This window comes from Panthera pardus, unplaced genomic scaffold (assembly GCF_024362965.1).
Source record: "Panthera pardus isolate Hobbes unplaced genomic scaffold, ASM2436296v1 HiC_scaffold_6, whole genome shotgun sequence".
Classification (NCBI taxonomy): Eukaryota; Metazoa; Chordata; class Mammalia; order Carnivora; family Felidae; genus Panthera; species Panthera pardus.
Window position 1 is genome coordinate 71,648,831 of NW_026526991.1, and position 12,168 is coordinate 71,660,998.

The 12,168-nt window shown below is 41.0% G+C and overlaps 1 protein-coding gene across 6 annotated transcripts in view; it reads left to right on the top strand.

Moving 5' to 3' along the window:
- Positions 1 to 12,168, top strand: part of PRICKLE1 (prickle planar cell polarity protein 1) — a 117,817-nt gene that overhangs the window by 96,955 nt on the left and 8,694 nt on the right. For 5 of the 6 annotated variants that reach the window (XM_019452487.2, XM_019452489.2, XM_019452488.2 and 2 more), the window contains exons 2-7: positions 4,134 to 4,319; positions 5,902 to 6,015; positions 6,663 to 6,800; positions 7,372 to 7,575; positions 8,857 to 9,043; positions 9,939 to 10,799. In XM_019452487.2, coding sequence (XP_019308032.1) covers positions 4,188 to 4,319; positions 5,902 to 6,015; positions 6,663 to 6,800; positions 7,372 to 7,575; positions 8,857 to 9,043; positions 9,939 to 10,799 — 1,636 coding nt within the window. In that variant the 5' untranslated portion in view covers positions 4,134 to 4,187. The remainder of the gene's footprint in view (positions 1 to 4,133; positions 4,320 to 5,901; positions 6,016 to 6,662; positions 6,801 to 7,371; positions 7,576 to 8,856; positions 9,044 to 9,938; positions 10,800 to 12,168) is intronic. The other variant, XM_019452493.2, reaches the window with a different exon arrangement.

Genomic DNA, 12,168 nt, shown 5'->3' on the forward strand with positions numbered 1-12,168 from the left:
AATTGTCATTCACATGTGATTAAGTTCATTCAGTTACAGCATTTCACTACCAGTACAATAAACCTTCCTCAGAATAATCACAGAATACTAAGTTATTCTGGCTTTTTACTCTGTTGATCTCCAGTATCTAGCACCGTGTCTCACATATAGTTTTTTTTTTTAATAAACATTTTAAAAATATAATACCATATTTAACTTAGCTGTGGTTAGGTAAGAGGATGTTAAAAATCTGCACTTCCGTAAGGTTCCCACAAAAGTGTGTGTATGTGTTTGTGATCATGAGGAGGAGAATGGTGATAAACCAGGAGAATGGTGATAAACCAGATGAAGCAAAATGCAAACACTTGATGAGTCTGGGTAAAGGCTACAAAGGGCTATTCCAACTTTTCTGAAGCTTGAAATTACATCAAAATAAAATTTTACAAAAATTAAGTACAAAATTAATAAAGGACAGGGCCACTTTTGCCCATCTAAGTGTGGTTCTTCAAAAAAAAATGTTGAAAATTTTCTATATCATAATTCCAACTTTGGATAGTTCTATTCCTGTTATAATTCAACTCATTTGTAGACCTGATTTGTGTCTGTATTTCACATGATCAACCTAGAGACAATACCTGGAAATGAAATTAATTAAATCTTTCTGTCAGATCTAATTCACACATGGTTTCGTGTTTGTTCTAAAAGGTGGTATTTTGGCAGATGAGACAGAACCACATTTAGATGTTATTAGGAAGATCCTACATCATGACCCAGAGCATAAGTAATTGGCCACGTCCCCCTCTTTCTTTGTGCTGTCAAGCATTTACAATACAGTAAATGTAAATGCCTACATAAAGTGTATTTGGGAGATCATGTATTTTTTTTTAAGTTTATTTATTTTGCGAGAGCGAGAGCAGAGGAGGGGCAGAGAGGAAGAAAGAATCCCAGGCAGGCTCTGCACTGACAGCGCAAAGCCTGACGCGGGGCCTGAGCTCATGCATTCGTTAAGACCATGCTCTGATCCGAAATCAAGAGTCGGATACTTAACCGACTGAACCACCCAGGCGCCCCTGTGAAATGTCTTTATTTATCGTTTTTATTACTTTAACATTTTATAATGCAAGAACCATGATCAGCAGTCACCTGCTTTCATATGACAGTTTGAGAAAATGATATACTTAAGAATATAAGGGTCTACTGACACAAGTAATTTTTTAAAAGAGAAAAATCCATATTCAGATTTTCGTGTTATCAAGTAAAGGTCATGCTATGTAACTTTTATTATTTTAATTTTTTTGTCAGCTCCGAGACCTTCCCAATGCATGTAATGTTTTGTCATTTTATTATCTTCTGATAGAAAGCAAAAAGAGGCTCTCTCCGGAGAATAAACTCTGAACCCACAGCTCATGAGGCTGGTGAATTTTTATAATCCTTTTTGACTGTGTGCTTTCCTTGAAGTGCCTTTTCTGGGCAAAGTGGACTGTCTCCCTACATTCAGTCATTTGTTGTGACTGATGCAGTAGCGGTACGGACTGGCCACAGCAAAGGGGAACCGGCTCAGTCAGGTTCCACCTCTAGGAGGCAGTGTGGGGTTAGAGGTTTAAGATCACAGGCCAAGTTCTAATTCACTGTGCCTTTGGACAGTTGTCCTGTGACAGTTCGTTCTGAGGCTCTGTCTTACCCCCTGTGAATTGAGACACGCCCTCATTGGGTTGCTCCATATGATAATTAAATGTCATAACACTAATCCCACCAGGAATCAGTTAGCTGTCAGAATACCAATACATAAAACTGAAAGCCTTGCCTGTGATAACTAGGACTTTGTTGCTCGTGTCCCTTCACTTGGACCCTTCACGTTGTTGATGGTCGACAGTCCTCAGTGTAGTGTGTAGAGAGGCTGGGACGAATATATGGGAGTTGTAGTTCAAGGCGTGGCCTCCTATCTAGATTGGGAGGAGGTGGATTATGTCATTTAGTGCTAAAGTTGATTTACCTTGATTGGGATGGCAATTTACTATACATTTTTTGCAAAAGGCTAATCTAGGAATATAGCTGTAAAAGTAATCCAGATCTTTGGTAGTCTGCGTCTTTGTGCTAGTTTGGAAAATCCATGGTTTGTCTTAAATTTGTGTTTTCTCTTGTTTTATAATATATTAATATTTAATAGGTTCTTGTTAATATTTGTTTTTTGTAAGTTTCTGCAGTGCAGGTACCTTAGTGTCTCCTTCCTCAGCCAGATTTGGGAAGGGCCAAATATATATACTTCACTATTCAGGTTATAATTGCATTGAAGGTTCCCAGCCCCCCTGCCCCCGTTCTCCTGGTGGGGATTTTTGAGTTACTAATTAAATTCTTAACCTCTAGTTCTCTTCCTTTGACATGTGGGAGTTGCTTTTTCCAAAACAAAAGGGAAAGACTAGATCCAAGAAATTTTCTGACTTTCATTAACACATCCTTTTTTTACGGAGGGCTAAGAGGAATGTGCCTGTTTAGAGAGCCTTTCTTAAGTCAAGATGGGAATGAATTGCACCTGTGTGAAATGACGACTTGTTTAAAAGGTCGTAACCTCCCAGTGATAGTGGAGGAAATGAGTTCATCTATACTTTTTGTTCAGGGTGAAGGAAAAGTTAAATTAATAGTTGAAATAATATCTGCCTACTGTATGGCGTCGCTCCTTCTTCTAACAACGATTTGTAGCCCTTGGATGTTTGGCCTTCCGCTTGTTAACTGTTGCATTTTTAATTTATGTCCTTTGATTTATAAAAGAAAAACCGTACGTTTTAATAATTGGGTTGTGAAAGGTAACTTTCTGATACTGTAGAGTTGGGTTTGACATAGTGGCTGAGAAAGGACTTCCTCTCAGGCAGGAGTGTGCTTAGGGTTCACTGCCTTTCCTACTTGTTTTAGCAAGAGAGAGAATTTTTTAAGGCAGAACAATTTTTGGAAGTCTGGTGAGTCAGGCACGTAGTGTGGCTGTACTCTCTGGCTTTCAGCTGTGTAACCTTAGGTGAGTGATTGAACTTCCTGAGCCTTGTTTTCTTTAAATTGGGGTCAGGCTAATTATGTTGTTTTTTTTTTTTTTTTTTTTTGGTGGAGGGAGAAGGAAAGGGGCAGGTATAAAACAAGCTGCATCGATTCTGAAAAGTCTTGTATCTTTTTTTCTTAGTGCCTTGGGATGAGGGATGATGTTTAAGAATCAAAAGAAACTTAACAAGGAACTTAAACGCCTATAACAAAGTTCCTGGGCTGTAGAGCAAGAGACCCCTGTGTTAACACCTTTGCAGCCCTTCCCTCTGAGGAAGACTTTTCATCCAGAACTGGATTTACATCTTACTTTGCCCAGTAGCTGGCTCCTAGCTTGTCACACATAGTAGGTGTGACTTGTCAGTGAATGCCTGCTGGTAATGCAATTCCACACTAATAGTCAGCTAGCAGGATTTTATTTTAGCCTCGTGCTTGGATTCAATTACTTTTTGTTGAAGGAACTCATTAATGAACTGTCTGGCAGACTTTGGCCCATTGATACTAAAGGCTTTTGGATTGAATGTGCTATATTAAGGATTCAACTGCTATTTCTAGTCAGGGAGTAAATGAGGTTTACTGTCTCTCAGAACTTGGTTAGAAACCAGAAATCTGAGCAGTCTGCCAGTGGACCCACTCTGTGCAGGCAGCAGTAAATGGCTGGGATTAGGAGACCCGGGAGCAGGGTGGGGTCTCGGGAGCACAAAGCAGCAGGCAGGGCAGGAGGCAGTGCCATCTCTGACACTTCTTCCACTCTTGGGACTTCACAGGATTTCATTTGTGGGAAAGTTAGAAAGTCAACAAAGCAGTTTCTTGAGAACCCTTCTAACGAATAGCGTGTTAGAGGCGCTTGTTAAAGGCAGCTGGAACTAAGCTAGTTTTGGTGGCATCTTCTGAAATGCTAAGTTGTTAAGGGGGCTGCTTCCAAATTGTGTAACTCTAGATGCGCAGTTTTGGTGGGCCTGGGGGTTGGGGGGTGGCGACACTGGTAACTTGGTAACTAGAAACGGGTAACTAGTTACTAGAAAACCAGGCCCAGCTGTGTGTAAACAGCATTCCATACAAGTTCCTGGAGGGCAAGAGTAGTGCCTTCAGGTTTTAATTTCTTTGTTTTTTCCCTATATTGTCCACAGCAGCCATTGTTTGATGTCCTGTGACTGAGAAACCGGCCTTTTCACTTCAATAGTATGCCTTTGGAGATGGAGCCCAAAATGAGCAAGCTTGCCTTCGGGTGCCAGAGGAGCTCCACATCTGACGACGACTCTGGCTGTGCCCTGGAGGAGTATGCCTGGGTGCCCCCAGGCCTGCGGCCAGAGCAGGTGGGACCTCATCACCCCATGTGCTCTGTTTACCAACAACATTTCAGATTTTTTTGAGAAATGCTAAAAAATGTACAGACCATTCCTACCATTACTGACACGCTATGCTACCCTCCTTTGTCCTTACTCTCTGGGTAGTATAAATTTTTGCTTTTGAAGGGCATACTTAATTTCTTCGCTCTTGGGAGAGAGTGAGAGGAATTTAAACTTTTTGAAGACATCTAGTAACAATAGAAAGGTAATGAAAGGAAAGAGGAAGAACATTTCCATGCCAGCTCTGAGCAATGGTTTTGCTTTGGAAGAGATGAGAAGTACAGAGCTGTAAGAAATCACCTGAAGTGTTATTGCTTAGACGTTTGACCTTTGATAACCTGACACGTAAAAGAATCTGTCACCAGAGTGGGTTGCAAAAAAAAAAAAAATAAATAATAATAATTTTATGCTTTGTTTGTATTGTTACCTTAAGATGAGAATATTGCATATGCAGAGTTTTATTTCCCCAATATCCTTATAATGATGAACTTACTAAAAATTGCTGGTGACAGATGCAGGTGAAGCCATAGTTTGAAATAAAAGGTCCCAGCTGGGTGTATGGCTGCTCCTAAGTTATGGGGGTGTCCTGCATGGTGGGGGACTTTTCTGAGGATAGGGGCTCCCTACTCATCCTGGCACAGTACCCGGTGCACATGGAACTGGTATTCAGTAAGCACTCCTAACTGTAAAAGCTTCTGTGGCTGACACAATGGGGAGGGAGGGTGGTGTGCTGGCACACTGGTTAGGAAAGCAAACTTACTAGCAGAAAACCCCTTCTTTCAGCTTACGATTGGGTAGGTTTTATGTGATAGAAAGATAAACTGAAGCAGACAAGCCCCTAGTTCCCTGATCTTTTCCCCTTGAACCACCTTGATTCTCAGCACTGCAAAGTACTCTACACGCATTAAGGGATATTCCTTGAAATACCATGGGAAAAAAAAAAAAAAAACAAACAGAAATGGAGTTCTCCTTTCAAAGTGACCTCAGTACAGCTCAGTATGGCCCCCCTCCAGTTTCCGTGGGGAAACGGACTCCGGGTATTTAGAAAATAACACCCATGGAAGCAAAGAAAGCTGATGCTTGAGAGAACCTGATAAGGGAGAGTTTACACAGTTTAACAAAACAGCTTTTGTCTTTGTGACGTGTAAAATTCAGAGAGCAAATTGAGTGTGCTTGTGTAGTGTCTGGGTTTTGGGCGGTGTCACACAGCCTGTGTGGTCATACGCAGCACTCACCCGGCATTCTTTCTTGGCTGACCCTAGGGAGATAGGCTGAGGAATAGTAGCATTAAGTGTGCACATTTTATGGTGCATAATTTATGATGCCCCTAATTGTCACTACAAATTACATTCCTGAAGAGCAATTTAGCAGCTGGATGCTAGCTATCTGAAGATTTGCAGTTCTGCTGAGTTGGCTCAGCTGGTCTTCTCATTAGCTACAAGAGGCCAAACCCTGTACCTAAAGGGAAAGGTAACTTTCTAAGATGGAATGTAAGCTAAGATGTTCACTTCCGGTATGCTGATGTCCTTGTTTTTCATCTCTTACCCAGATCCAGCTCTATTTTGCTTGCTTACCAGAGGAAAAGGTTCCTTATGTTAACAGCCCTGGAGAGAAACATCGAATTAAACAGCTCTTGTACCAGTTGCCACCACATGATAATGAGGTAAAATAACAGGAAGCAGCCTAATTTAAAGAAAAAAAAATACACCCTAAACATTGAGCTGCCTCTCATAAACCCTGCCTCCTCACTGGCCAGGGCTCTTTTGCCTTTCTTCAGTTAAAATTTGCCTTGAGAATACAGCTTTCCATTCTTTGAGAGAGAAAAGGGTGTCAGTGCAATAAACTTAACAACAAGTTGTTTTTCATAGTGTTTGCAGCCACCCACCACTTATCAGGAACCTATAAATTCCTGAGATTTCCCTGCCCCTTCATCTAGAGTCAGTGCTTTCTGGTAGTTAGGGCTGGCCCTGCAGTTGAGTGCCTGTAGAATGGAGAGTGAAAGTGGCAATTAACAAGTTTAAACCTTTTGTAGAAAGGTTAATGTCTTCCAGTTTTTTTAAGTATCTTTGATAAAAGTTTAAACACTCCTTATTTTTTTAAAAAAAGATCCTTCAAATTGCATTTCCCTTTTGTTGGAGAGGCTATAAGATTTGATGTCATTTTAAAGGTACAGTGTCATTTTTAAATTGGGGATTTATGGGGCAGGCCAGTTAAACTTGCTCTTTGCCGAAACTCTAACCCTGGAAATACTGAATTGGTGAGGGAGACTGGGTGCTCCAGGGTGGTGCTTCTGTTTTCTTCTCTCTGAAGGTGCGGTATTGCCAGTCGCTGAGTGAAGAGGAGAAGAAAGAATTGCAGGTGTTCAGTGCTCAAAGGAAGAAAGAAGCACTAGGAAGAGGAACGATTAAACTTTTGTCCAGAGCAGTGATGCACGCCGTGTGCGAACAGGTAGCACTGTCCAAGGATGAATAGTAGCTCGTGGTAGTGACGTGGATGGAGTATGGTTGGGGGTAGGTGACCGGGCTAGCACAGGTGTGGGCCCTAAAAGCCTCCAAAACATAAAAGGCAGCCTAGCTTTTTATTAAGTGGACATTAATGTTTATAACTGACAGGGGGAGTCAGTCTGCCCTTGTGTAAACATCAGGTGAAATCTGGGCATGGAGAGAGGTGCTGGGGTACACCTACTGTTCAAAACTGCAGAAACAGAATGAAGACGTTCAGACACTTCCTGGCTCAGAGTAGGAAATGTATCCAATAGGAGGCTGGCTCAGGAAAAGGACTCTTCATGTGACTTGGATGAAACCATTCTTAGAAACGGTCTAGTGTGGTAGTGTTATCTGAGGCATGTTCATTCCAGTTAAGAATCAGAAATAATCCAGCATTAAAGAGCTATTTAATCACTAACAGGAGGGGCCACAAATAAAAGCTTTCTTGACAAAATGGAACTTAGTGTAAAGTAGGAAAGGCTGAGCATCCAGTTCTTAAGGATCATCTAAATTTCAAATCCTTTTGTTTTTAGTGTGGGTTGAAGATAAATGGAGGTGAAATTGCAGTGTTTGCCTCTCGTGCGGGCCCTGGAGTGTGCTGGCACCCTTCCTGTTTTGTCTGCTACACGTGCAACGAGCTGCTGGTCGACCTCATCTATTTTTATCAGGATGGAAAAATTCACTGTGGCAGGCACCATGCTGAACTGCTCAAACCACGGTGTTCAGCATGTGATGAGGTAAAAAAAAAAAAAAAAAAGTTTATCCCTTAACACTGGAAAAAATAAGCTTCTAGTAAGCCAGTATTCCACTGTTCACATCTAAGCAAAATATAAATATCTCCTGCTTTTGCTGTCTGTATATTTTTAAGATAATCTTGTACATTCATATAATGGAATAATATGCAGCTAATAAAGAGAAGGCAGCAGGTGTGTTTGTGCATTGACAAGTAGGATGTCCTTGATGGATTGTGGGAGAAGAAAACCAGTTGCAAGAATATTAAGTAGTAGATAATCTTCTTTTTGTTAAATAAAGGGAGAGTAAGTCGAGATTGTGTATATATCTGTATATACTCAGAACTAGTATGGAAAGACATACACTGAGTTAACAGTGGTTACCCCTGGGGCATGTGGGAAGGGATGGTGGTGTGAAAGGAATTTTTTTTAAGCTTTTTATTTTAAAGTAATTTTAGATTTACGGAAGACTTGAAGGGATGACAGAGAGTTCTGTAGACCCTTTCCCAGCTTCCCTTATTGTTAAACATCCTACCTAGCCATGGTATATGCATCAAAACTAAGAAATTAACATTGGCATAATACCATTAACTACAGACTTTATTTAGATTTCCAGTTTTTCTGCTAGTGTCTCTTTTCTATTCCAAGATCGAATCCAGGGTACCTTATTGCATTTATTCTGTATCTCCTCAGTCTCCTTCAATCAGTGACAGTTCACTTTCAGTGCTTACTTTTATACATTTATGTTTTTAGTTTTTTTCAATAATATGCAATTTGAATTTTCTTTGAAACCAAAATTATAAAAAATAAAGTCTTTAATCTGGAGATGACCACCAGGTCAAATGAAACATTATCTACACGTGCTGTTCACACAGCACAGCATCTGGATAGCTGTAACTGCTGATTCTGCAGACATTTTTATGAGTTTAGTATCAAAATACAGACTACTAAATTATTTCAATGTTAATGTATTCTTTGCCAGATTATGCCAACAAAGTGTGACTGGAGAGCAAAAATATGACCAAATGAATGATCTCCGACGTAAAAATCTGTTTTTTTGTTTTAAGTTTAAGCAAGCACTGAGTTTCTCTTTTTCAGCATTTTCAATTCCTGCTTTTATTTCATATCTAAATCAAGTAAGATGTGAGCCTCAGGCTATAAGAACCAAGGTTAGCTAGTTAAGTGATTTCTTTAAGAGCCAGTGTCTGTCAGTTGTCCAGAAAACATGCAGTTACTTGGCCTCTAGAAGAGCTCATCATGATCTTTTCATCCCATTTCTTTTTAAAGATAATTTTTGCTGATGAGTGTACAGAAGCTGAGGGTCGCCATTGGCACATGAAACACTTCTGCTGCCTTGAGTGTGAAACGGTCCTGGGGGGACAGAGATACATCATGAAGGATGGCCGCCCATTCTGCTGCGGCTGTTTTGAGTCTCTCTATGCAGAGTACTGTGAGACCTGTGGGGAGCACATCGGTAAGTGTGTAGCCGGCCTATGATTGTCCAGTCTCTGTGTGGGTTTGTTTTATAGAACTTACAGGGACATGTACAGATCTTAAATGTTTTAGTTTGAGGAGTTTTGACAATGGATATGTAGTCAGCTGTCATTATTTGCAATGGTTGTGTTCTATAAAGTCGCCTGAGTTACTGGACCATTGCTCCTCGGGGACAGTCAGGGTTGGGGTCCTGCAAGGCTCTGGTCACATTTTCATGAACTGCTCAACAGATAATCTTGTTTCATGTATGTCTTAGTTTAAACACACCTTATTTAGTGTATACTGATTCACTAATATTGAACTCGTAGCCAAGAGCACTGTAGCTCATGCCTGAATGAAGCTGTTAGATCTAACACACTTACGTGCTCTATACGGCACATCACAGCCTTCTTGAGCTCAGGGACAGTATACAGCACTTCAGCACTATGCTTGGGAGCCCTTTTAAACAGCGGAATCAACACAAAACCCAAAAATGCAAAGAAAACTTGATAATAAATCGACCATGGCTCTGTCAGCTGTTATAGTATGAGTGCAGAGACAAACGACAAGAGCGTCGGTTGTTTGACCTCAGCTTGGGAACATGGCACATCAGTTGACTCAGATTTTTCATCATTCTGCACCTGTCAGCAAATAACCCTGAAAGCTCTGCAAGTATTGATTCTGCGGGTACAGATACATTTTAGCAAGTAGGCAAATTCAAAAATATGGGATTTGTGAATAATGACAATTAACTGTACATGTGTGACCCACAGCCCTTTCAAGATACAGACATTTCCATCACCTTTTAGAGTTCCCCCATACAAACATTCTTGTCTTTGTCTTCCTTTATTTCAAGATTGAACTGTAACCCCCTACTGTGTCCTTCTTCAAAACAGGTGTCGACCATGCACAGATGACCTATGATGGGCAGCACTGGCATGCTACAGAAGCCTGCTTTTCTTGTGCCCAGTGTAAAGCTTCTTTGTTGGGGTGTCCCTTCCTTCCCAAACAAGGTCAGATTTATTGCTCGAAAACATGCAGCCTTGGTGAAGACGTCCATGCCTCTGATTCTTCTGACTCTGCATTTCAGTCAGCTCGATCAAGAGACTCTCGAAGAAGTGTCCGGATGGGCAAGAGCAGTCGGTCAGCAGATCAGTGTAGACAGTCTCTTCTTTTGTCGCCTGCTCTGAACTACAAGTTTCCTGGCCTATCAGGCAATGCTGATGACACCCTTTCTCGGAAATTGGAGGATCTGAGTCTTGCCAGGCAGGGAGGTTTCGTCAATGAAGAATTTTGGAAAGGCAGAGTGGAGCACGAAACCCCAGAAGACCCTGAAGAATGGGCTGAGCATGAAGATTACATGACGCAGCTCCTCCTCAAGTTTGGTGATAAAAGCCTCTTTCAGCAGCCGCCCAGTGAGCTAGATATACGAGCCAGTGAGCACTGGATATCTGATAACATGGTTAAAAATAAGACCGAGTTAAAGCAAAATAACCAGAGCCTTGCAAGTAAAAAATACCAGTCTGATATGTATTGGGCACAGTCACAAGATGGACTAGGCGATTCTGCTTATGGCAGCCACCCAGGCCCTGCAAGCAGTAGAAGGCTCCAGGAATTGGATCTGGACCATGGGGCTTCAGGCTATAATCACGATCAAACACACTGGTATGAAGATTCCCTGGAGTGTTTGTCAGACTTGAAACCAGAGCAAAGTGTTCGAGATTCTATGGATTCTTTGGCTTTATCTAATATCACAGGTACGCAATCTAGGGATTATGGGGTTTTTGGAAAAAAGAGCCACTAAAAAATTTATTCTACAAACTACAGTTCAGCAGTAGGGCCCATGTTACGAAAAACTGTAGACCAAGGGAAGGAAGAAGTTTACATCAAACGCCAAACGCTAACAAAATAAACGTGAGCATACGTGTTTAATAGAAGCTTCTTGAATAGGTATTATCCTTATTTTAAAGAGGAGGAAATTGATTTATGTGGATAATGGAGTCTGCATCTGTGTCTGAAAGATCCTGTGCTCTTAAGATTTGCTGTAGGAATTTCAAGATGCTAAAATCAGCATGTGTGCTTTATAAGCTCATGGCATCTTTTATATTTTTCTGAATTGCCCGCTGGCAACAGATAGCTCAAAAATAGCTGAATGTTTTTTATGCAGATTAAAAAATAATTTCACTTTAATGTTTTCAAAGCATATTCGTATCAGTTATCTACATTTTACCCTTAAAATGATCCTGAGCTGTATCAAGTGGGTATTACTTAGTATGTGTTACACATGAGGAAACTTAAATCACCAAGAGGCTAAATGCCTAACTTTACATAGGTTTTTAAAGGCACGACTGAGTCTGGAACCCACCCCCTCCTGAATCTCACATTTGCGTTAAGTCTTTGAACACAGAAATATTACTGGTCCGTGGCTAGCAAAGGCTGTGGCTAGTTTCATAGTCCAACTGATAATATTCAGTCCTTTCATAAAGGTTATGTTACTGTAATATAGGCAGGAAAGGCTTTACTGGCTGCCCTGTGCCAGAAATAACCCTGGCAAGAAGGAATTAAGACAGCTAGCTACCCTCCTAGTTTCTGTTGGACTTGTCAAAGATGAGGCAGGCCAACAATAAAGGGGAGTTGAAGAATGTGGGTGGGACTGAATTAAGCATATCCTGTATGCTGGGCTCTGTGTTTTAACACTTAGTATCAAAAACAGACCTCATTGGGTACACAAAGTGTTAGGGCTGACATTCCTTGACAATAATGGGCTGAGAATAGGCTCCCTCTAGAAAGTGGGAAGTTTATGTAGTCTCTAGGTGACAATAGTCTGTACCATGCCCTAGTCACTTACAGTCTGCTGGGCTATATTTACTTGTTTCGACTTGCCTGGGCCCTATTAAAAAAGGAGAGCAATATCTGTTTTGAGAAGAGCTTTATTAAAGTAAAATTAATCTGAGAGTGGCATATGTTACAGAGGTAAAGGGGGAAGAAGACTGGATATGATGATCTAGGTGTCAGGGCTTGGCAAACTTCTCCTGTAAAGGGCTAGATGGCACTTTTTAGATTATACAGTCTCTGTTGCAGCCATTCAACTCTGTCACTGCAGAAAGCAATGATAGACCATGTGTA